The sequence below is a fragment of the Notolepis coatsorum genome (assembly GCF_963971535.1).
Source record: "Notolepis coatsorum genome assembly, chromosome: 3".
NCBI classification, from domain to species: Eukaryota; Metazoa; Chordata; class Actinopteri; order Aulopiformes; family Paralepididae; genus Notolepis; species Notolepis coatsorum.
The window spans coordinates 160,040,786-160,066,146 of record NC_140167.1 but is presented as its reverse complement, the minus strand read 5'-3'; the positions used below and the strand labels follow the sequence as shown (position 1 = coordinate 160,066,146).

General features: G+C 41.8%; 1 protein-coding gene across 1 annotated transcript in view; it reads left to right on the top strand.

Moving 5' to 3' along the window:
• The window catches only part of LOC311225241 (uncharacterized protein), a 66,837-nt gene extending 42,370 nt beyond the window's left edge, over window positions 1-24,467 (top strand). The window contains exons 2-3 of the mRNA XM_084310458.1: window positions 3,459-3,591; window positions 21,300-24,467. Coding sequence (XP_084166584.1) covers window positions 3,471-3,591; window positions 21,300-22,732 — 1,554 coding nt within the window. The 5' untranslated portion in view covers window positions 3,459-3,470 and the 3' untranslated portion in view covers window positions 22,733-24,467. The remainder of the gene's footprint in view (window positions 1-3,458; window positions 3,592-21,299) is intronic.
• Window positions 24,468-25,361: the final 894 nt, after the last annotated feature.

Below are 25,361 nucleotides of genomic sequence, written 5' to 3'. Positions count from 1 at the left end.
GATCGGTATCAAACTGCATTTGATGATCTAATATATGCATTTGTGCCTATATCTCACGTTCTGGGAAATACTGCAGAAAAAGATAAAAACATATTATACTCTAGACGGTATTTTCGTATGAATGTGTGAATGAAAAAGTAAAACGTTCCTACGTTTTACTTTGAATAACTTTCAATTGTTATTACATTCACCCTGAGAAATGTGCTTCATGAGAAATATTAAAAGTTTCAATATATGTTTGCACATTAGTATACATTCAGTGTTCGACTTACGGTCTGAAACGCCGATGATAATCCTTAGTCACAGCAAATAAATGACGTTATCCAGGTGAAAAGTTAGTCTGAAAAGTCCGCCTCCAGGCTCCAGTCTGCTGCTTCATGAGTTGTTCCTCCACACGGAATGTCGTCCTTGCAAACATTGCAATTGCTGGACTGGCTTGACTTTCTATTTTAAAATGCTTAGTTCCAACTTCCAAACCTCTAGCTGCTTTTAGTCACAGCAAATAATTGACGTTATCCAGGTGAAAAGTTAGTCTGAAAAGTCCGCCTCCAGGCTCCAGCCTGCTGAGTTTTTCCTCCACACGGAATGTCGTCCTTGCAAACATTGCAATTGCTGTTGGACTGGCTTCACTTTCTATTTTAAAATGCTTAGTTCCAACTTCCAAACCTCTAGCTGCTCAAGTGAGTGGATAACAGTGTTTCGGGAGCGACGTGTTGTACTGTTGTTGTGATGTGAGCGTGTAGCCAGAACACCGGTCTAAATGAAAGGGAAAGTGTTTGTTGCAACGGTGTAAATTAAAGGGAATGTGTTTGTTGTGGACAATTATTCTGCTCTGTGTGACAATAAATACATTAATGATATATTATATGTAATTTAAAACCAAGACTAAGGCCTCCGTATGAGTTTAAGACGTGAACATGGTCATGTTTGTTAAAAAAAAAAAAAAAAAAAACTTTTATTGACTGCCGATTTTTATTTAATTTCCTTTCCCGATCCCGATCCTCTGAAAAGCACGTGATCGGCGCCGATCACGTGATCGGATCGGGACATCCCTAATAGTAATGTCAATTTAGCAATACAATTTAAAAAGTTATAGCTCTGCAAAGAAGGTGAACATCTCCATAGACTTACAGTGCTGGCAGAGATCAAACAGCGATGGATATAAGCGTGGCAGAGAATGGGTTAAAGACAAAATAAAATACCCATGCATTTAGCATTTTTATATTATATATTAGATTTAGATTATTGGATTATTAGATTATATATTGCATATATTTAGCAATGAGATATTATATGATTTAGATATGAAATATGATGAATTGAAAATGGGGGACCCTGATGTAAACAAGACGAAAGTCTTTCTCTGGTCTGCATCCCCTTAACAATTGTATGTATTGAGCTGTACTGTACCCATTCTGCAATATGTTAATAAAGTTTTAAATCAATCAATCAATAGCATTTTAGCATTTTTATGAAACTACTGTATATTTGTATGTCTCTAAATGTTTTGATGAATTGAAAATGGAGGACCCTTATGTAAAAAAGCTGAAAGTCTTCTGGTCTTCATCCTCCAGTCCACTGTTGTTGTATTGAGCTGTACTGTATTGTACCCATTCTGCAATCTGTTAACACTTTGATTGCCAGCCGTGTTTTCCTTTTTACCCCCTTGAATGCCACAATCCGCTCTAATGTTAACGTTAATATCGCCTAATCTATGTTTTAAATTATGGCTATGTGTCTAATCTGCCCGTCGCTTATCAAAGACTCATTTTCCAGTGAACATTGTCAAAGCAGATTATTTTTATCGCTTCATTTCTGTTTGATAGCATTTTGAAAATCACTCGTTTTCGCGGAAAAAACAACACATTCTATGATAATCGTCTTTTACTGGAATATTCCAGAACGTTGTCATTTGTCGGCCTATTTATGAATCGTTTTCAAATAAACGCTAGATGATCGATAGTATGTGTGCGCACGCACGCTCGTGCCGCGCGCTGATAATCGCTGCTCTTATTTCCTGATGGCTTTTACAGTCAAAACAGCTATATCACATATAGGAGAAACGAGTCTGATTATCCTAAGACTGATAACATAGATTCCTTACCTGAGGTCCGATGGTATCCAAATGGTTTATTCCAATTTCCGATCGCCATTCGAAAAAATCGATAATTGTATTGATCCACCGTAGGGCTGGGCGATAAAACGATAACGATAACTATCACGATAAATTATTTCCTCGAAATAAACATGAAACGTGGTCGCAAAGTTTCGATATATCGATTTTCCAAGCTTGGATATGAGCACACGCACTAACAACCAATCAGTGAAGGAGATGGCCGACAGTGGAAGGAGACCCGGAAGGAGACCCGGAGGTAGGACTCAAGTAGTAAATAAGGCTGGCTAGGATAATTAGCTTGCACAGCGCTATTTTATAATTTACGTGCCGAGTGGGTGTGTGGCGTGAATTCTGAGGCCACGTTTATACTAGTGGGGTATACAGTGGACGTCGTTGCAATGTATTGGGGCGGAACGGAGTATTTTAGGGTCATATTTAGTACATTGTCATGGAATACACCGCTTGGAAACAACAGGCTGGCTAGGATAATTAGCTTGCACGGCGCTATTTTATAATTTACGTGCCGAGTGGGTGTGTGGCGTGAATTCTGAGGGTAACGGTTAGAGTAGTGTGGGGTATACGGTGGACGTCTTTGCAATGTATTGGGGCGGAACGGAGTATTTTAGGGTCATATTTAGTACATTGTCATGGAATACACCGCTTGCTCTGGCTAACTGCTAACGTGCGCGGACTGATGACGACACTGTTATGTTTGTTAACTCATTCCCCGCCAATGACGATACTATGTTTGTTTCTGAAGTGTGTGTGTGTGTGTGTGTGTGTGTGTGTGTGTGTGTGTGTGTGTGTGTGTGTGTGTGTGTGTGTGTGTGTGTGTGTGTGTGTGTGTGTGTGTGTGTGTGTGTGTGTGTGTGTGTGTGTGTGTGTGTGTGTGTGTGTGTGTGTGTGTGTGTGTGTGTGAGATATAGAGAGAGAGGGGGGTGAGAGAGATGAGGAAGGGGCAAAAGAGAAAAAGAGCTGGGAGAGTGTGTGTGAGGGAGAGAGGGGGGGGGTGTGATTAATCAGCCCTTGTGTGTGTGAATGTAACAAGTTCCTAATGTTTTCTTTCCCCTATTATTTCATGCACACTTTATTCATTGTTTTAAATTATTCTTTTCTTTTTAAGTTATTTTGTGCATCACTCTGTTTTGAATTTGATGCAAATTTGCAATGCATGAGGGTCATCCTTTTGTGTTAAATGGCTGCACAAAGCAAGCATTTGTTGACTTGCATGTTGATAAGAGTATTAAAACTTGGAACTTGAAAAAGATCTGAACAGTTAGACCTTTGTTTGTTAGGATGAATGTAAAATGTACTGATATTTCTTTTCTTACTTTCCCCCAAGATTGGTCTGAATATGACCACCCCTCATAGCCTCTCACACCTTGGTTCGAGAGAACTGTCTGTCTGTTTGGTGGACTGCATGAAACCGTCACAGCTGGACCAGGAGAAGAGCTGTTTGGACTGCATGGAAACAAGTATGGCAATTTTGACTTTAATCTGTAAATATTATGACTTTATAAGTGTTTACTTTAACCTCTTAACTCATTCCCCGCCAATGACGAGTATACTCGTTATTGGCCGCCAATCGTTGGACGCCAACAACGAGTATATTCGTTATTTGATCGTTATTTATTTTATTTGCTATTTCCAATCGTTATCCATCCAGGGAGCCTGTGTAACCATAGGGAATGAGTCTGAGATCGCAAAAGTCCAATACTGCCGCCTGGTCAGGGCTCTACAGTGCGACCATATTGCTAGCATATGCCCCTAAAAATATGTGTGTGCGAACCTGAAAAATCAATTACTCGCACGGTGTGCGAGTGCAGATTACAGCCTCAGTCGTTCTTTTTTTTCTCCACTGAGAATCGTTAAAAAACTACAAGTCCCACATTGCACTCAAGCCAACGGTCCAATCACAGTAGAGTGACGTGACTGGTTTTATGGGAAAGAAAGCAAATGACCAATCGGAAGCTCTCATTTTGCGTTTACTTCCTGCAAGTCGGCCATTGCGATCAGGGCTCTGATTGCGATATGCGAGCGTTTTCCGAGACACTAATTTATTATAGTCTTTACCAATATCAATAGATTTTAGAACACCTAGATTTAGCGATAGCAATAGTAATATAACGTTAATGCAACAAAACGAATGCCTTGCTTTGTTAATCATAACGTTGATGCAGTAGCGTATGTCGTTGTGTTGACTGTAACGGACATGATAACAACATAACACTGTACACATTCAAATTGCGATAATCAATTCTAACATTTTCAAATCGATGCAGTTGAATTTTCCCCTTAGGGTCGATGCATTGTTACACCCCCCCTACACCAAAGTAACTGGCCAACTGTGTATGTGTGTACAGCTAACTTGGCTAGCGTTATCAACAGCAGAGGTGGGCAATAGGGTCCAGCTGCAGCGCCGGATGGCCGGAGTGCAAGCAGTGTGACGTAATTGGCAGAATCGACTGTCAATCAATGGTCTACCTGACACGCAAACTCATAAACAATGTTTCTGTACTGGAGGTGTACAGTATTTCAATAGGCAACCCTGAAAGGATTATTTGTCTAGAAGAGCAACACTAGCCAAAACATAGGCATTGTATGCATAAAAGGGGCAAAAGCTAAAATTAAGTGACTTACTTTTGTAGCAGTAGTTTGATTTGATAGTTTATTTGATAGGGACAGCACATGTTAATGAACATCAAGTACAAAATACAAAATGTAAACATGCAGGGTTGTAGCAAGAGCTAATTTACACCAGGAGACAGCAAAACTCTTTCAATAAATAAATAGCCTGCTTAGGGTAAAAGCATGGTGACAATCAATGATAAAAACAAGAAACAAGTTACATAAACTAAATCAGATTAAAAATTATCACAGTTCTGGTTTGGATGCAGTTTAAGATGGGTCTTGAACATGGAGTATGTGGGGCACTCTCTAATCACAACTGGTAGGCTATTCCAGTAGTTACCACCTTTAACAGAGAACACAGTTTTAGCAAGGGTAGTATACCGAAAGGGCACCTTACAGTCCCCTCTACTGATGGCCCTGGTGGTAATGCCAGTGTCTCCTTTTTGTTCAATGTCACTGCCTTTCTTATTAGGCCTAGTTGTTGGCTACAACTTTGCCACAGTAGGCATTAATCACTTAATAGTTCAAATGTCTGTCCCATTCCCGTTTGCACACGCAGATACACACACATGCACACAGTGGGCCAGTGACTTTGGTGGTATGTGCTATTGCACAGATGTGTGTCCCGTTCCCGTTTGCACATGCACGCAGAGTACAAATATGCATTTATTTAAAAAAAATTATAAAAAACTCTGTTACTTGAAATATTTTCACTGTGCTCCTAAATATTTTTGGGTGCTCCTAAATTTCTTTGTGTGTTCCTAAATTTGTTCATTTAGGAGCACATGTGCTCCTTGGGAAAAAGGTTAGCGTAGAGCCCTGCTGGTGGTATGCGGCCGATGTTGCACTCCCTTTGAGACTCTGTGTATGTGGCTGTGTGTCGATGAAATTCCTCCGGGCGGACTTTTCTAGTAGCCTGGACCGAGGGCTTTACCCGATCGCATTGAATAGTTTTCGGGACCCCAGATTCATTATTCTGTGGTGGGTTATGTCGTGGCCCAAATGGACATACAATCTAGCAGATGGCAATCAAATAATTGGAATATTCTTTTTGGAATCTCACCAGCCACAGGTAAGAGCAATTTAACGTAAATTTTAGCTTGATTGTGCTTTGTTTTCATAGCCATCTCCCTGATCAGCGTATGCTGTTGTACTAACGAATGCCGTTATTGACAATCAATTAATCAGAAACGACCCCCCCCCCCCTTTCATGCATTCATGATGGAACATAATATACCGATCATATGCATTTGAATTTTTAATTGTAGCGTGTATAGGGACGAAATGCCAATGGATTAAGTATAATATGCGTCACGGCCTATTACTAGCCTCCCAGGAATTACCATAAACCGCTCTAAAACCATACTTATATTCACCACGGTAATATAAAAATTATTCCTTTTTCACATCTTGAACGATAGATACTCGATGTCAAATGGGCCATAGTATTGCATCTAGGGGTGCACCGATGTATCGGTCGGGTATCGGTATCGGCCGATAAGTGCCTTGTTGACTGCAATCGGCCTATCGGCCGATAAGCTCGGATGTGCCGATGGCAGTAGCCGATAAATTCAGTCGCGTCCTGCCAACGGCGCCGCCCCCAGTCCCCCACACACACACACACAAGCTACTGCATCAAAGTTACTACTAAATATTCAACATTCTCTTTTGAGACTCCGCTTCAGACTCTTATCATTTGGCACTAAAAGCTAAACATTGTCACCGATATGGCTGTCCGCAACATGTCATTAATTGTGTACGCGAGGTGGTCGCTCAGTGACGACGCTAACATGAGCTAGGTTAGCTAGCATGAGCTACCGGGAGATAGAAGACTAACGTTACTGGTGAAAATGTGATTTACGTTGGAATACTCCTTTGCCAACTTGCTGTACTTTGCTTGCAGGTCTGCAGCCATTATTGCTGGATTATGAATAGCCCCAACTTTAGCCAACGTAACGTTATGGCTAAACCTTTAACGTTAGTTAACGCTAGCTTTCGGTTAGCTGTTCAATGCTATTAATAACACAACCAAGCGAACCCATCACAGCTCCCTGTCAACACCCCTCTCTCGGGAAGATGGCATTTAAGAAAGTATCTGCTGTTGAAATGACACAAACATTCGTTTTGTGGCATTAACGTTATATAGTTAGTGTTACATGTTCAATAACATCAGCATATTATTTACCCGAAGATAGCAAGCAAGCAAGCAAGGCATTACTCCGTTCATAGCTCAGTTCCATTCCGTTGCTCATTCCGTACCCAACTACCCATTCTGCAATCTGTTAATAAAGTTTTCAACCAGACAAATGTATAGAAAGGCTTTGTTTTATTATAACATTTGTTGCAGTAAAATCATTGTGTCTCGTTTGGTCATCCTGTGGAGCGATGGTCGGCGGGCAGCTAACGTATTAGCTACGTTAAGTTTGTTGTGCTCTCGCAAGCAGATCAATGACGGCATGCCCGGAAGTAGAAAATGAATAAACGCTTGCCGATTGGTGGTAAGAACAGCAGGAGGTGGGTGCTAGCGGTGTGGCGTAATTGGCCGAATCGACTGTCAATCAAAATGGTTCTATTGCATTGGTTGAAAGCTCTGGTTGAGAGAATAGTATCCATCTGCAGGCCGCCAGACGATACTGGGAGAGGGATAGTGATACATGGCATGGTGAAATTAATACCATAAACATATTTCTTGATGTTTCCTTTTTTTAAGTAAGTAAAGAGGCCTACAAATACAAACATACACATACAAATATACAGTAGTTTCATTAAAAAAAAATGAAATTAAAAAAAAATAATATAAAAAAAAAAAATATATTAAAGAAAATTACAAATACTTATTTTTTGCCACAAGTATCGGTATCGGCCAATTGTGTTAGTTGAACTATCGGTATCGGTGGCCAATTTTCATATCGGTGCATCCCTAATTGCATCCATAGCTATAATATATATATATAGTTATAGCCCTGCAAACAAGGTGACTAACTCCCATCGTTTACAGCGGTGGCAGTAGCTACTACAGGATAAGGCTAATAGCTGGCAGCCAATGAGTTAAGCCAGCCTCTCTAAATTCATCTAAAAGTACATACCCAAGTAAAAGGAAGATTGCTTCACTTCTACAAGGCTATTTGCATGTTCTTGGTATCTAGGGGCATATATGGACCTCAGTGAATGTATTCCCAGTGTCACAAATATTGTGTCTATTACTATGCTCGAGTAAATTGTAATTAACCAAAGAAGAATATACATAATTTTTATATTTTTTATACAAATTTTGAATTCACTTTGAAGGTGAATAACACCATGCTAACATTGACCAGACGTGAAAAATTGCCGCTGAGCTCATTCAGCACCTTCCTGCGATCAAGTGTACAACAAGTCAAGTCAAGTCAAGAGTTTTATTTGTCACGGCATACAAGTATACAATGAAATGCGGGTGGTCTTGCCCGCAACGATGTGCAATACAGTGGTACAACCAGCGTTTCCGTTAGCCGGTAATTACCGGTATTTGACCGGCAAAATCTGTTGAAGTCCGACATATTTAATCTCTCCGGTCATAGTGTCCGGTGAAAATTGTTCCCTCTGGGCACAGTTTGATTATTTGAATTGTATTTGGATGGGCTGGAGTTGGGTGGCCTATGCGATGAACGAAACAATCATTGCGTTTGTTGTCGTTGCTTCGCTCAGCGAGAGCTTGCTGCTGGATTTGCGGAAGGCATGCAGATGCAGACCCACAGAACCCACCAGCTTTGCTGGCACAGTGCGGTCCCCAGACCTGGAAAGCTGCTCTGCGGGTCTGCAGCTGGATGCTTCTTGCAAACTAACTGCGGCCGGCTCGCGCTGATAACAGCTTTCATTGTTGGACCGGCTGCTTGGTGGAGCAACGATGAAACGAATGTAATGAATCGTTCGTCGCATGGGCTATTTAATTTTGGCCTGTTTTGGTACGGTTCGGGTGGTCAAGTTGTGCTTGGAGGGAGTTGTTTTCACCGGACATTATGACCAGCACCAAGTCGTTGGGAGGTGGAGATATACATCACGCAAACCCACGATAATGTTGCCGTCTCTCTCTGCAAAATTTCTCAGTTCTTCGCTTGATATAATTAATACAAATGTCCAATATAACGGAATTCGTTAGCTCATAAAAATGTGATTATAACAGACTGCTGTTTAGTGTCGGACCGACTGCCCACATACGCGGTCTATTTTATTTCAAGTCAGCAGCAGCACGGAGTATCGAGGGACTTATTTTATTTGGAATATATTAATGACTGTATACGCAAAAGTAGCCTAGTTTTAAGTAATAATATTATAAATATACATGCCTTGAGGATGACATTCTTTATATAGCCTGCCTATCAATTGTTTTAAAGCTCAATAAACTATGACCGGAATTAATCTCATTTGTCCGGTAGATTGAAATCTTGCAGGTCACGGAGACCGGCAACAATTTTTTCTAACGGAAACCCTGGGTACAACATATAATAGAATCCAATAAAACAACATTGTGCAATAAACAGGTAACATAGTGGGGCATCTCGGTATTTGTACATAGTTATTTACAGGGCATGGAGGACATGCTAGGTCCCTTGGTAGTGCAATACACTGTTACCGTTGCTATACTATTTTTAAAGTGACCCTTCCTTTGTGGCCATAAGTGTGGGCGTGTGCATCATGAGTGTGTGCTTGCTCATGTTAAAGTGGCTGCTAGTGTGCGAGCGTGTACAGCGTGCGTGTCGTGTGTGTGCTCATGTGCGCTTGTGTGTGGAGAGTTCAGTGTTCTGTGTCACTCAGTGTTCAGTGTTCAAGGCTCTGATGGCCTGGGGGAAGAAGCTGAGCCGAAGCCTCTCTGTCCTAGTAGCTGGGGTTCGCAGGGGTCTGCCTGACCTCAGCAGCTGGAACAGGCTGTTATTGGGGTGGTGAGGGTCTTTCATTATTCTGCAGGCTCTGGATTTGCACCTCTTGTTGTATAGAACCTGCAGGGGAGGTAGTGCAATACCTGTGGTACGCTCGGCTGAGCGCACCACTCTCTGTAGGGCCTTCTTGTCCTGTGCCGTGCTGTTTCCATACCAGGCAGTGATGTTTCCAGTCAAGATGCTCTCTACAGCTCCGGAGTAGAAGGACTGGAGTATCTTCCCAGATACTCTGAATTTCCTTAACTGTCTCAGGTGGTAGAGGCGCTGCTTCGCCTTTTTTACGACTGTGTCTATGTGTGTTGACCATGTCAGATCCTCTGAGATGTGGACCCCCAGGTACTTAAAGCTGCTCACCCTGTCCACGGTAGCCCCGTTTATCCTCAGTGGTGTGTGTCTCCTGCTGTCCTCTCCTATAATCCACGATCAGCTCCTTGGTTTTACTAGGGGTGCACCGATATGAAAATTGGCCACCGATACCGATTGTTCAACTAACACAATCGGCCGATACCGATACCGATACTTGTGGCAAAAAATAAGTATTTGTAATTTTTTTTAATATTTTTTTTAATATCTTTATTTTTTTAATGAAACTACTGTATATTTGTATGTTTGTATTTGTAGGCCTCTTTACTTACTTAAAAAAAGGAAACATCAAGAAATATGTTTATGGTATCACTATCTCCCAGTATCGTTTGGCGGCCTGCAGAGGGATACTATTTTCTCAACCAGAGCTTTCAACCAATGCAATGGAACCATTCTGGCGGCCTGCAGCGGGATACTATTCTCTCAACCAGAGCTTTCAACCAATGCAATGGAACCATTTTGATTGACAGTCGATTCGGCCAATTACGCCACACCGCTAGCACCCACCTCCTGCTGTTCTTACCACCAATCGGCAAGCGTTTATTCATTTTCTACTTCGGGGGCATGCCGCCATTGATCTGCTTGCGAGAATGCGAGTCAAACTCAGAACCACAACAAGCTAATACGTTAGCTGCCCGGCAGTGCCCGCCGACCAGCGCGCTCCACAGGATGGCCAAACGAGACACAATGATTTTACTGCAACAAATGTTATAATAAAACAAAGCCTTTCTATACATTTGTCTGGTTGAAAACTTTATTAACAGATTGCAGAATGGGTAGTTGGGTACGGAATGGACGGCTTGCTTGCTATCTTCGGGTAAATACTATGCTGATGTAATTGAACGTGTAACTAACTATATAACGTTAATGCCACAAAACGAATGTTTGTGTCATTTTAACGGCAGATACTTTCTTAAATGCCATCCTCCCGACAGAGCGGTGTTGATGGGGAGCTCTGATGGGTTCGCTTGGTTGTGTTATTAGCATTGAACAGCTAACCGAAAGCTAGCGTTAACTAATGTTAAAGGTTTAGCCATAACGTTACGTTGGCTAAAGTTGGGGCTATTCATAATCCAGCAATAATGGCTGCAGACCTGCAAACAAAGTACAGCAAGTTGGCAAAGGAGTATTCCAACGTAAATCACATTTTCACCAGTAACGTTAGTCTTCTGCCTCCCGGTAGCTCATGCTGCAACGGAATGGAACTGAGCTATGAACGGACTCGGAGTAATGCCTTGCTGCTATGGGTAATAATAATATGCTGATGTTATTGTCCGTGTAACACTAACTATATAACGTTAATGCCACAAAACGAATGCCTTGTTAATCATAAGTAGTAACTGATGCAGTAGCTTGTGTGTGTGTGTGGGGGACGGCGGGCGTTGTGCAGGTAGGTCGCGAGTGAACTTTTTTTTTTTTTTTGCCTTTTGACGCTACACAAATTGATGGTTATTTATCGCGACTGCTATCGGCACATTTGAGCTTATCGGCCGATAGGCCGATAGCAGTCAACAAGGCACTTATCGGCCGATACCGATACCCGACCGATATATCGGTGCACCCCTAGGTTTTACCAATGTTCAGGAGCAGGCTGTTGTCCTGGCACCAGCGTTCCAGTACCTCAACCTCCTCCCGGTAGGCATTCTCGTCGTTGTCCGAGATCAGCCCCACCACCACCGTGTCGTCTGCAAACTTCACTATGGAGTTGGAGCTGAACTTGGCCACACAGTCGTGTGTGTAGAGTGAGTACAGCAGGGGGCTCAGAACACAGCCCTGGGGGGACCCGATGCTCAGGGTGATGGTGTTGGAGGTCTGACCCCCCACACTGACCGCCTGGGGTCTTTCGCTCAGAAAGTCCAGTACCCAGGCGCTCAGAGCGGAGCTCAGACCCAGCTCAATCAGCTTGTCCACCAGTCTGGTGGGGACTATGGTGTTGAACGCTGAGCTGTAGTCAATGAACAACAGTCTCACATAGCCCCCCTTCTGGCGGTCAAGGTGAGAGAGGGTGCTGTGCAGTACCTGGAAGACAAATCAATCTAAGCAAATGAATAAAGGGCAGATGATTTACAGGGGGTAGATACAGTACTGGATTTTGCCATCCGGACACATGCATTTTGAAATATGAATATAGAATACCAGGTCTCTGAACGTCTTGAAAATCTCATGAAAAATGGAGGAGCATTTTTCATTACAAAAAAGTTACTGTAGTTACAGTAGATTTCATTCATGGTCTTTGCTGCCTTGTAAAGTGCGCCTGGTGGTACTAAATCCAGATTGAACTCTGCCATTGGAAAGAGGAGATTTGGCCTGATCCATAGATGTTTGACTTGGCCATAATAAGGTAATTTATAGCCCTAATATTCTATATTCATATTCCAAATTGCATGTGTCCGGATGGAAAAATTCAGTACTGTATTTACAAAACCTCCTGTAATTCATCTGCCCTTTATTCATTTGCTTAGATCGATGTTTTGTACACATGAACAAGAAGGTGCAGAATGAGCTCAGTGGCAATTTCTCATGTCTGGTAATGTTAGCATGGTGTTATTCAATCGGGTCCATGCCGTGGAACAGTACTTTTTAACGAGAGGGAACTAGGTAGCGGGGCTCTATTACTGTGCTTAAACCCAGTGTTCTCGACAACGGAGTATGGTCGCAGATCTGCTGCTATAAAAACACCTATGGGCCCGCGTCCACTTGGCGCATATTTCTGACCGCACGCATCTGTTTTCAATGTATTCCAATGGGGAGGGAGCGCATGCGGCCGCCTCTAGGAAGTGCGCTGCCGTCGGCTTCTTTTCTCAGCTTTTTTGTGCGGCCGAAAGTTGAAACTTTCTGAACTTTCAGAGCGATGCGCTGGAGCTAATTTTCAGACAACCAATCACAGCCATTCATCTACCACTCTGTTTGTAACCTGACACCGGAGCTGCCTGCCTGTCTGGCTGTCTCCCACAGACCATTGAGATTCGCGACAAAACTAATAATAATAACTACACGAATACACTACTAAAAAGCTAATAAAAAGCAAAGGGCGAACTGTGGTGTCAGGCAATAACTATATATATAATTAATATACAATAAAGTTATTCAAATATGCTATAATATGTGCAAAACCGCGGCATGGCTGTAGATTTCTTTCTGTCATCTACAAGATGCGCTTCAAGCCAGCTCTGCCGGCGCACTCCCAGCATGTTTCACGGAGAAATATGCGCTAGGTGGACGCGGGCCCTATGGCGTTTGTTATTGCTTTGGCCCGGTCTGAATTAATAGCGAGATACTGCTTGAATGCCACGGGGAGCTGGGTTTGCACTAGGGTCTGTTTCTTCCTCGTACCAGTGATATTCACATTCGGGTGATGCCGTTTCAAATGCGTGATAAAGTTCGCAATAAAGTTGAACAATGCCGGCACTAGGGATGGGTACCGAATTCGGTACTTTTGAGGCACCGAACCGAAACACGCCGGTACTACCGAGTATCGAATCAAGTGAGAAACCAAAAAAAAAAAAAAAAAAAAAAAAAAAAATCTTTTTTATTTTATTTTTTTTACTTTTTTTTTTTAATTTTTTTTTACTTTTTTCTTTTCATGTCAACGTTCACACGCACAATATATGCTTACCTAGGATTTGACTTGATTCAACAACAAAGCAGTCGGAGCAATGACAAGCCGAAAACTGTCGAAATTGTAGTTATTTGAAGTTTGGATTTTTTTTTTACGACTGAGGTAGGTAAATAAAATTTCTTGAGACTAAAGTACCGAAAAAAAGGTACCGTTGGGTACCGGTATCGATTCACAGGTACCGGTACCGGTATCGGTTCAAATGTGAAAGGTACCCATCCCTAGCCGGCACGTAGCCCCTTTCGTGACTGTGATGCAAGGCTTGCATCACAAGTGTGCATCACAGTCACAAAAGGGGCTAGCTGGCACGTAGCTTTAGTGCGATCCACCTGTCTTTGTCCATTACTAGGCCTGCCGCGATAAGCAATAAATCGATTAATTGCCGCGATAATTAAAATTAATGCAATGATTTTGACGGGCGCGATTAATTGCTATTTGCGCGTTTGTTTTAATGAGGCGGAACCAGTGCCCCTTGTCAGTCACTGTCCGTGTTGGGAGGCGGGCCGCTGGCTTTACTACAGAGCAGAGAGCACAGCACAGGAGCTCCGTGGGGCAACACCACATAGCTTAACTACATTTCTCAATAGTGTTGCTCCTTTTAACCAAGTAGCGTTATTTGTAGTGTAACGTTAGCATTTTAACGTTAGTAGCTAACGTTAAAACTAACTTAAAGTTAGTTGTTCACCAACAATCTCAACATTTGTTTTATCATTAGCTCATGTCGATCTACTAGTAGCATCAGCAAGCTAACGTTAGCTGGCCCCAGTCCACTAGCAGCATGTCGATCTACCAGCAGCATCAGCAAGCTAACGTTAGCTGGCCCCAGCCCATTAGCAGCATGTCGAAGTAGTAGTAGCATCAGCAAGCTAACGTTAGCTGGCCCCAGTCCACCAGCAGCATGTCGATCTACCAGCAGCATCAGCAAGCTAGGATAATCACAACAATACTTCCGGTCCGGTCGGTGGGCTTCAAAATAAAAGTCTAAAACACCGGAAAAGACGGAGCGGTGGGCTTCAAAATAAAAGTTTGGGGAAATAAATTTCCCAAAAAAAATTCTCTAACCGGTCGCAATAATATCGCTTATCGCGATATTTTCGGGGGCAATTAATCGCCCAGCAAAATTTGTTATCGTGGCAGGCCTATCCATTACTGTGGTTAACTGGGAATCCGAAATGATCCCAAACGGGAGACTTGAATGTTGTGGGAGCATCTTCTTGTACCTGCCATACTAAGGCTAATATGCTATGCTGAATTACATCTCTCATTCAGTGTAGCTGCGTTGCTGCGTGGGATGAACAAACAACATCCGGTTAGTTGTGCACGTTATATTAGGGCCGGGGGGATTTAAGTTCAGCAAAAAAAGGTTCCGTACCGTTGCAATCGTTCGGTGCACAGCGCGTACTGTACCGGAGGACCACATTGAGGCGGTAGAGTACGTATTCGAGTACCGTTACACCCCTAATGGTGTATTGTACTTGTGCTGTATCATAACAAAATACATTTGAATCTGATCTTGTTTTGAGATCAGTCGCAAATCGCTTCCTGTTGAATGGATCGGTTGAGTGCAATGCAGACTCTCTACTTTCCCCCATTTACTCGTCTTCACAGCCTAGAATATGACACGCCCACTGATGATGTCACGGTTCGCGAGGAAAAACCAACTATTTTCCGGTGCCAGCTGAGCACCGATTTGTCACGTTCTGAACCAATTAATCCCGGTGTGAACATGCCGGCCGGTGCGAGATTACGTTCGGGAACCGGCTCCAGCACGGAGCCTGTGAAAGGCCTATCTGTGGGGGAGGAGCTCTTCCAAAGCAATCGCTAGCAGATCTGATCACCTCAAAACCTATAGTGTCCCGTAATCGCGATTGCCGATGGGATCATTGGAATTATTCTTTTTTGATTAACTTCTGGCTAAGGTAAGGACCCCCTATGTCTATTTTACCGAACGTGAAACATGTTTATGTAACAATCACTGTGGCTTACTTTACTGGTCATAAACAAGGCTTTTTCTAACGATCGAATTTTTGGGGTAAAAATTTGCAGAACACACACACAGCTCTGCAAACATTGTGAAACACAGCGGAAATTTTAAGATGGCCTTCTACCGGCAGAGATGAGGATTAAGCGTGGCGCTGAAAGTGTTAAGAAGTAGGCTAAAACGACGTGCGAAGCCGTTCTAAAATCTCTGCACTTGAACATTCCTATTACGATTTGTTCTATTAATTTCTCAGTTCTTGAATAAACCTATATTCTACAACCTTTTTTTCTTTGTTGCAATGCTAAATATATAGGCTATATATCTGTGCTGTGCTTGATTGAGAAGTGATGCACTATTATTCTGAAATTCCACACTCGGTTCAAAATGGCCGTGCTGTAGCGAAGCCACTCTAAAATGTTGTATGCACTTAAAACTTTCACGTGCCAATATGCTGTGCATATTTCTCAATTCTTGAAGACGTAGTGTAGTCCGAACACTAGAAATGCGCCTCTGAAGGTTTCAGCACCACAGAGAGCACCATAGTGCACTACAGGCTGTTATACAGGAATCTATTTTATTACTGGACCGTGCAGCTTCAAGTAGAGCCTTAAGTAAGTTCTGACCAAGAGCATATTTATAAAAGATTAAAATAATTTACTTTCACTCTTCACATGTCATGAGGGAGATCAACCTCTCGACAAACAGCTTGAGCGACAACATAAACCAGCGCAATGTAACATACCGCTGCTGGCGGGACAACACCTCGTAACTCAATTTTTATTTGTATTTTTTTTTTATCAACTCGGATCATCCTCCATGTGTGTGTGGTTTTACAAAGTCTACACAATGGGAAAGCATTAAACCAATCATCTGTCTAAACCTCGTAACTCTATTCACCCTCAAATCTGTGTTCGTTTTTTTCATCTGCTGAAAAGTTGGGTTTTTGGAGTTACAAGGTTTTGTCCCGCCAGCAGCGATACAGTACTTGCGGTGCATTAGTGCATGGTTGGGGATTAATGAGACGACAAAAACAATAGCGTTCAGCGCTGTGTTTTTTATAAAATAGAATGTTCAGCACTAGGCCTATTATGTTCTTGAGCACTGAATCTTGTGTTACAGAATATTCATGTTATGGAATACCATAAGCATGTTTCTTGATGTTTACTTTTTTTTAAGAAAAAGTAAAGAGGCCTATGTTCATATCAGTGAGCACAATTTGTAACACAAAAATAGAGACGTGTAGCCTATTTAATATTTTATTTATTCATTTGATTATTATTATTATTTTATTTGTTGTGCCATGCCTAAAATAATAGTCAAGCATACGGCTAAAACATTTTCTTAAACAATAATATATAATTTTTTGTTATATGAAAGTGTTACAATAAAAGCTTTTCTATACATTTGTCTTATTGATTGATTGAAAACTTTATTAACCGATTGCAGAATGGGTACAATACAGTACAGCTCAATACAACAACAACTGCTAAGAGGATGAAGACCAGGCCCTGTTCCTCGTACCTGGTTCAACTAAGCCGATCAAAAGTCCTATTAGCCAGTGTTAGATTCTGATCAATCGGCCAGTATCACGTCTTCTTGTGTTATCACCTCTCCATGGTCCCTCTGCGTTGTGTACTTTTAATGATCCCGACGTCTCATATACTGGCTGTACAATCCTTATCTCTCCCCGTTAGTGCGATCCGCCACCATAATAATTCTCCACCTTCGTAAGAATTCGACACTCGACAGCATACCTTTCTTGAAAGAGCGTTGTTTATTGATATAAACAGAAGCCTCAGCCCAGATGTTATCATATTGTATTTTCATTGCTATCGTCTCTGCTGTTATTCAGTCCAATGGTGGCTCAGGCCTTGTCTAGCCAGAACCCTTCTCCCGTTAGCCGAAACTAATGATGATGTGTCATTCCCCCCCCCCCCCCACCGGCGAGGGTGAGAGGGATGAGAGTCTCTGATGATTTCCTCCCTCCTGTGGGATTCGTTCCTTTGGTCTGATTGTAGTCTGCCCCTACCCGGAACCACTGTCAGCTTTATAGGATCTTCGTCATAGCAACGACGGCCCGCCCCTCTCCTGGTTGTCATGCGACGCGCTGTCATGACAACTGCTAATAACCTTTCACACATTTCAAAACGTTTCATTACTGTTTCATTAAGGATGTCACCCCTCTCCCTCGCTCTGTGCTGCTGTTATCAATGTGTTCTAGATCGGAATGTCAACATTCGCTCGCTGGCAGTGTGCTGCCAGCCACCAGACCGCTATTCTACCACCGTCTGCTAAGGCAAACACATTTCGACCCTCTCTGACCTGGCACCGTTTAGATGCTACCATCTCCCCCCAATCTATACATCACATACATTGAAAAAGGTCCCCAAAACACCCGTTTTCTCTCACCAGCTTAAATTAACTCGATGATTGAAGTCAGGCTATCTCGGTTTCTCAAAGGCTCATTCGGGCTCAAACAATCTTGTTAATTCGAACCAGACTTAATTAATCAGGATAATTGCGCGTGGCTGCCTTAGTTCAAAAGGGGGAGGTGTCGATCGCCGAAACCATGATTTTCTAACGGGAAAATATCTCCAAGTTAAATGCATATCTATAGGCTAATTTGAAGTGCCTCATTACCCCAATAAATCAGATTATATTTCTTTAAATGTGCCTGGCTTAATAGAATAGAATAGAAATCCTTGAATGATCCCGAGGGAAATTCGGCACAACAATAAACATTTAGGTAGTCAATAGGACTAAAATAAGAATAAGAATATAATAATTTTAAAAATAAGAATAAAATAGAATAAAGAATCAAATAAAATACGGTCCGGTATATACATTCTAAAATCTTAAATATACAACTATCCAGCCAAAAATATACAGAGATATACAGTAATGTACAGTAATAAGTGTGAAAATATAAAGTGAAAAGTGTCGAGGAGAATGAATCATCATCATGCCACTGGCCATACCTTGGCTTCTAGCCAAATTTGACATTTGAAATTAAAAAAGATATTGGTGTTTTTGCGCAAGCTCCCACTCACACGCCCGTATTCTGATCAGCACAATAATATTCACGGGGGTAGGTCTCGTTGGATACAAGTTCCCAATGCATTGTCCCGTGGGTTGACGCCCCCCCCCCCCCCCCCCCCCCCCCCTGCGGCGGTATTAATTGAGGGGTTGATTTGCGGTGATGGAGAAATTAATCAGAATCAGAAAGGTCTTTATTGCCAAGTAGTTTTCACATACAAGGAATGTGCTTTGGTTGTTTTCGGTGCGACATTAGCGGACGGACATTAACAGACAGATAATACAATAAAGAGGTGGAATAAAATGAAATATGAACTAAGTTAAGCACAATATAATATAATATAACGATGAAATCAAATATACCGTAGGTCAGGGCTGGACAACTGTAAATAAAGAGGCATAATCAAATGTAATGGGATATAAACTAAATTAAATATAGCACAATAGAATATAGTACAATCATAAGTAACATTTTGTATTGGAATAGGACATGACAAATGCCGCCCCCCCCCCCCTTCACCCACCCCCTCCCTTGCCATACCTTGGCTTTTACTGAAATGACGCCACTGTTAGGTATCATAAATCAAATAAAATCACATTTATTTGTAAGGCTCGACAACACATGTTAATGTCCCCATGGGCCAGACACATCTTCTTTAAACAAGTCAAGAAGAAACATCACAATAAATCAAGAACAAAACAAAAACACCATGAAGTCCAAAAAAATTAAATGGGAACTATCTTATAAATTGCCTTTTCCAGTGTTTAGCATTGTTTTCTAGCAATGTGGGGTTGTATCAACACTATCAATGTCACAAATAAAAAAAAATGCGCATTCCTCCAGTTCAGATAAGACAAGGTCCTCCCCCACTGAACCAAGCCACTCTGATTTGATGGGTTCGCTGACGTGAATTAGGCACTGATCTGCATATCTCAGCCCCTGGTTGTAGCCACCGCCCACAATCAACAATTCGCCCAACAATGGAGCTAGTGGAAAATAAACAATGCAAAAGCCTTTCTGAGTGGAATTTCCGGCGTCAAATGGAAAAAAAATTATAATAAATAGATACCAATGATGTAAACTACCCATAATTGAAGAGTAGGGTTTAACCTGCAAGTTGGCCTTTAAGAATAAAAAAAAAAAAAAAATGTTTAAGAGAATCTCAAATACATTATTTTATAGAAGTGTATAGTTAATTTTTTTTTTTTACAGTTTTTGTATTTTTCTGACATGGGGGCCCAACAATAAATGACAATCAGAAATGTCAAGTTGCCTGTTGTTATTCTAACCAGCTTAGTTCTGTTGCATTTCCAATTTATTTATGTAAATTATAAATGATCAGGAATCGATAAGGGAATCGATAAAGAATCGTATCGATAAGCAGAATCGATAATGGAATCGTATCGATAAAATCTTATCAATTCCCATCCCTACATGCATGCTCTTGGAGCATCTCCTCTCTCTCTCTATCTGTCTCTCCATCTCTCTCCCTCTCTATCGCTCTCTCTCGCTCTCTCTCTATCAGCACTCGCGTCACATCAACCTGTTGCAAAATATCATAGCCCACACGCACACTCCCATGCGTATTCCGATCCGTGCAATAATTACTGCTCTAGAGGACTTGATTAGAAATACAAAACCTTACAGATGTGTTCCATAGACTCACAGGAATTGTCTAAAAGTAATTAGATTCAAGATTGTTTATTGTCATTTTAGGTCTATTTTACATTTCAAAAGCATTTCTTTTACCAGTTTAATGTATTTTAATTGTTTTTAATTATAGGACTATTTCACACATTGTATGAAATCAATACATTCTGGAAACCATCTTGCGACCCCCCCCCCTCCGCGGCTGTTCGCGACCCCTCTAGAAAAACTAAGCAGAAAAACATTATTCAGAATGGTATAATGGGATCTCTGAGGATGGGAGCTGCCATTTTTTCCCGAGGGTTTGGCAAGCTTATCCAGCTAACTTAAGTAATCCTGCCCCGGAAATTTAAAAATATTTAAATTAAAAGTTTCTAAAAATCTAAAAGAGTAGTCTACTGACACACTAATACAGAAAAAAAGACAATTTATATTTTGCACAGTACTGTGTTTCCTATCCACTACTTTTTTGGAAGCAGTTCGTCCGCCTTGGCGCCTCCATATTCCATTGCCGTTTCTGAATAAAACACGTAGGGCTAACGTTTAAACTCGCTAAACTCTCTTCACTTCTCTCACGCTCTATCCTCTTTCCGTGTTTCTTCAAAACAACAAACACGCCTCTCTGTGTGTGTGTGTGCGTGTGTGTGCATGCGTGCGTGTACGTGACGTAAAATTGGGCAAGTGTGTGACTGAGAGGGAGAGAGGAAAGCGCTGCCGGTAAAGCAAGTCTCATCTCAGCCGTGGCGGCTTAGAAACTGACATGAGGGTTTGTGCAAAACATCACGATGTCCACGATACGTTTAAAAATTGTATCGTTAATGAACTGTACCCGATATTTAGTCTAGAACTGTAGACGACTCTGGACTACACTGTGTTCTTAAACTATACAACCCAGCTACATACCATTATAAACCTCTTACATGAAAATTAAGCTGAATAAAATCACCAAATCTCTCCTTCCTCTGACACTCTTCTCCATCACTATCTCCATCCAGATAGCTGTCCTGTCAGGCCTGGGAAGAAACCAAGAGGCTTGGATGGAAGAAAAGGTCTCTGCTGTGACCAGTGTGGAAAAAGCTTCAGTTCAAAGAGTAATCTTGATAAACACCAGTGCATTCACACAAGAAAGAAACTCTATTCCTGTGACCAGTGTGGGAAGAGCTTTAGTCAACTGTCTCGTCTAAAAAGACACCAGAGAATTCACACAGGAGAGAAGCCCTACTCCTGTCACCAGTGTGGGAAGAGCTTTAGTCGTTTGACTAGTCTTAAATCACACCAGAGAATTCACACAGGAGAGAAGCCCTACTGCTGTGACCAGTGTGGGAAGAGCTTTAGTCGACTGTTTAGTCTGAAATCACACCAGAGAATTCACACAGGAGAGAAGCCCTACTGCTGTGACCAGTGTGGGAAGAGCTTTAGTCATTTCACTAGTCTTAAAATACACCAGATAATTCACACAGGAGAGAAGCCCTACTCCTGTGACCAGTGTAGGAAGAGCTTTAGTCAGCTAAATGATCTGAAAACGCACCAGAGAATTCACACAGGAGAGAAGCCCTACTCCTGTGACCAATGTGGAAAGAGCTTTAGTCTACTGTCTAATCTGAAAAAACACCAGAGAATTCACACAGGAGAGAAGCCCTACTGCTGTTACCAGTGTGAGAAGAGCTTTAGTCTACTGTCTAATCTGAAAATACACCAGAGAATTCACACAGGAGAGAAGCCCTACTGCTGTGATCAGTGTGGGAAGAGCTTTAGTTATTTCACTAGTCTTAAATCACACCAGATAATTCACACAGGAGAGAAGCCCTACTGCTGTGACCAGTGTGGAACGAGTTTTAGTCAAATGTCTCATCTGAAATCACACCAGATAATTCACACAGGAGAGAAGCCCTACTTCTGTGACCAGTGTGGGGAGAGCTTTAGTCGACTGTCTAATCTGCAATCACACCAGAGAATTCACACAGGAGAGAATCCCTACTTCTGTCACCAGTGTGAGAAGAGCTTTAATGTACTGTCTATTCTGATAGCACACCAGAGAATTCACACAGGAGAGAAGCCCTACTGCTGTGACCAGTGTGAGAAGAGCTTTAGTCAACAGAGTGGTCTGCGAAGACACCAGAGAATTCACACAGGAGAGAAGCCCTACTTCTGTCACCAGTGTGAGAAGAGCTTTAGTCGTTTGAATAGTCTTAAAAGACACCAGAGAATTCACACAGGAGAGAAGCCCTACTGCTGTGACCAGTGTGGGAAGAGCTTTAGTCGTTTGACTAGTCTTAAATCACACCAGAGAATTCACACAGGAGAGAAGCCACATCATTGTGGTTTGTGTGATAAGAGATTCAGAACATTAGCATATTTGAGTAAACATGAGGAAATTCACTTGGGAGAAAAGATTCAGGGAAATGTCTCTTCAGTACGTCTGAGTTGAAAACTGTTCAGTACGTCATTACAGCTATCAGTCCATCAACAATCATAACAATAATAGTGGTAGTAATATTTGGCCGTTCTTTTGAAATGAAAAACTATTACCAAGAGCTTTTGACCTGCACAGAAGCCTCTGAGAGAGAAGCAGTACTAGCATAGACACTGTTTTCATTGACAACAACAGTTGTGTTTCTGTCGCTCTGAGGAGTGAGACAGACGGTATGGATGTTCCTGGGACAATATGTCATGGTATAAGAGTGAACACACATTGTTCTAGTGTCTTAAATACTGGGATCATAGGAACCTTCTGACCTCAGTATGGGGTGACCAGCCAAAAGCCAAGATGGTTAACAAACACACTTTGTACACATTGGAGGGGAAAACTGCTTCTGGTATGGATTTTTATATTTTAACTCATTCCCCACCAACAATGAGTATACTCGTTATTGCACACCATCATTTGAACGTCAACAACAAGTATACTCGTTATTTGATCGGTTTTCCTTTTTTCGATTTGAATATTCTATTCAATGTCACGGACCTGTATTTGGCCGTTATCCCTTTCACTGCCACGCTTATATCCATCCTTATACCATCCTCTGCCAGCTCTATTTGTCTATGGAGATGTTCCCCTTCTTTGCAGGGCTATAACTTTTTAAATTGTATTGCTAAATTGACATTACTATGGCCCATTCAACGTCAAGTATCTATCGTTTCGGATGTAGCAACGTTCTACTTTTTCATTCACATATTCATACTAAAATACGGTCTAAAGCAGTGGTCACCAACCTTTTTAAGCCCAAGATCACTTTTTTTTTTTTTTGGTGAAGGCAAGATCTACCTATTGAAGCGTTGAAAGAAAAAGACAGCCAAGATTGTACTTTAAACTAAATTACTTTTATTTGCCTGTATTCTAATTACATGCAATGCTTTGGTCCAACATTAAAACGTCAAAGTAGAACTATTATGTACTTTCTCAGTCAGTGCTAAGTGCAGTCATCTTATGCAGCATCACTTTTCACATCAAAAGTAGAACTGTAATGTGGACTTTCTCATATTATTAACATTGACAAACATATTTACAATTAGCATTTTATAAAGTAGAACTGTAATGTGTACTTTCTCAGTCAGTGCTAAGTGCAGTCAGTGCTAAGTGCAGCATCAGTTTTCACATCAGAACAAAAGTATAACTGTAATGTGGACTTTCTCATATTATTAACATTGACAAACATATTTACAATTAGCATTTTATAAAGTAGAACTGTAATGTGTACTTTCTCAGTCAGTGCTAAGTGCAGCATCACTTTTCACATCAAAACAAAAGTAGAACTGTAATGTTTACTTTCTCAGTCAGTGCTAAGTGCAGTCAGTGCTAAGTGAAGCATCATTTTCACATCAAAACAAAAGTAGAACTGTATGTGTACTTTCTCAGTCAGTGCTAAGTGCAGCATCACTTTTCACATCAAAACAAAAGTAGAACTGTAATGTGGACTCTCAGGGTAAGATTTTTTTTTTTTTTTTTTCATGGAAAGATCTACAGGGACAGTCTCAAAGATCGACCAGTCGATCAAGATCGACGGGTTGGTGACCACTGGTCTAAAGTATAAATATGTTTTTATCGTTTTCTGCAGCATTCTGCAGAACGTGAGTTATAGCCCTAAATACATATATTAGATCATCAAATGTAGTTTGATACCGATTGACGTCAGATTAAAAATTTCAATTGTACAAGGTCCTACACGTCATGCCTCATCATCTGCTTGTGACCGGAGGGGGGGGGGGGTTATAAGTCTGTGGCCGACGTTAAATCATTTATTTAGTATGGGTGATATGTTGATCGGAGCAGTGTGTATGTATAATAATAATCAAACACGCTGAAACTCACCGCAGCTTCCTCGTAGCATTGGGCGATCAGCGTGGAGCAGAAAGTTCGCTATTATGGGATGTCGATCTAGTTGGTCCAGTTCCAGGTTGTATAATACTATATACGTCCAAATCATGTTGTTTATCGAGTTATTGGCAACGGATCGCTATCCAGTGTATCAAGCTGGAGTCCCGCTAGCGTTAGCGAGTGGCCGGACGAAAGATGGTTGAGCACCACTTCCGGCGCGTCACTTCCGGTTTAGGCGATTCGCCAATCGGCCACCAGATGGCGGTCTTGAACCGTTGGAGAGTTGAGAGGAGATAAACAGCAAGTCTCAAGTCTCCGTGGGTGAAATATGATTGCCATGACAGATTTTTTAAATATTGATCTCAAAGACGCTGTACGACGTCATTGGCAGATTAAGCATGGCGAGCAATGACGTCTAAAGTCGTCCTTGGCGATTAAAGGGTTAAAATGGAAATTGGGACCAAGAGGGTGCAGTACCCGCCAGATCCTGCCAGGTGGCAGTATCGAGAGTGCAGTAAACCCTGTTCCAGACCGGGTGATACGTTTAAACCGCTCTGGGCGCAGTTTTTTTAGTACAGGGAAGCCTAGAGGTTCACTCGGTCGCATTGAAACGGGTCCGGGACACTCGATGCGATGCGTGTGTTGTGCCGTATTATGTCGTGGACCAGATGGACATCAGATGGACCAGATGGCGATCAAACAATTGGAATATTCTTTTTGGAATAGCCCCGATCAGAGGTAA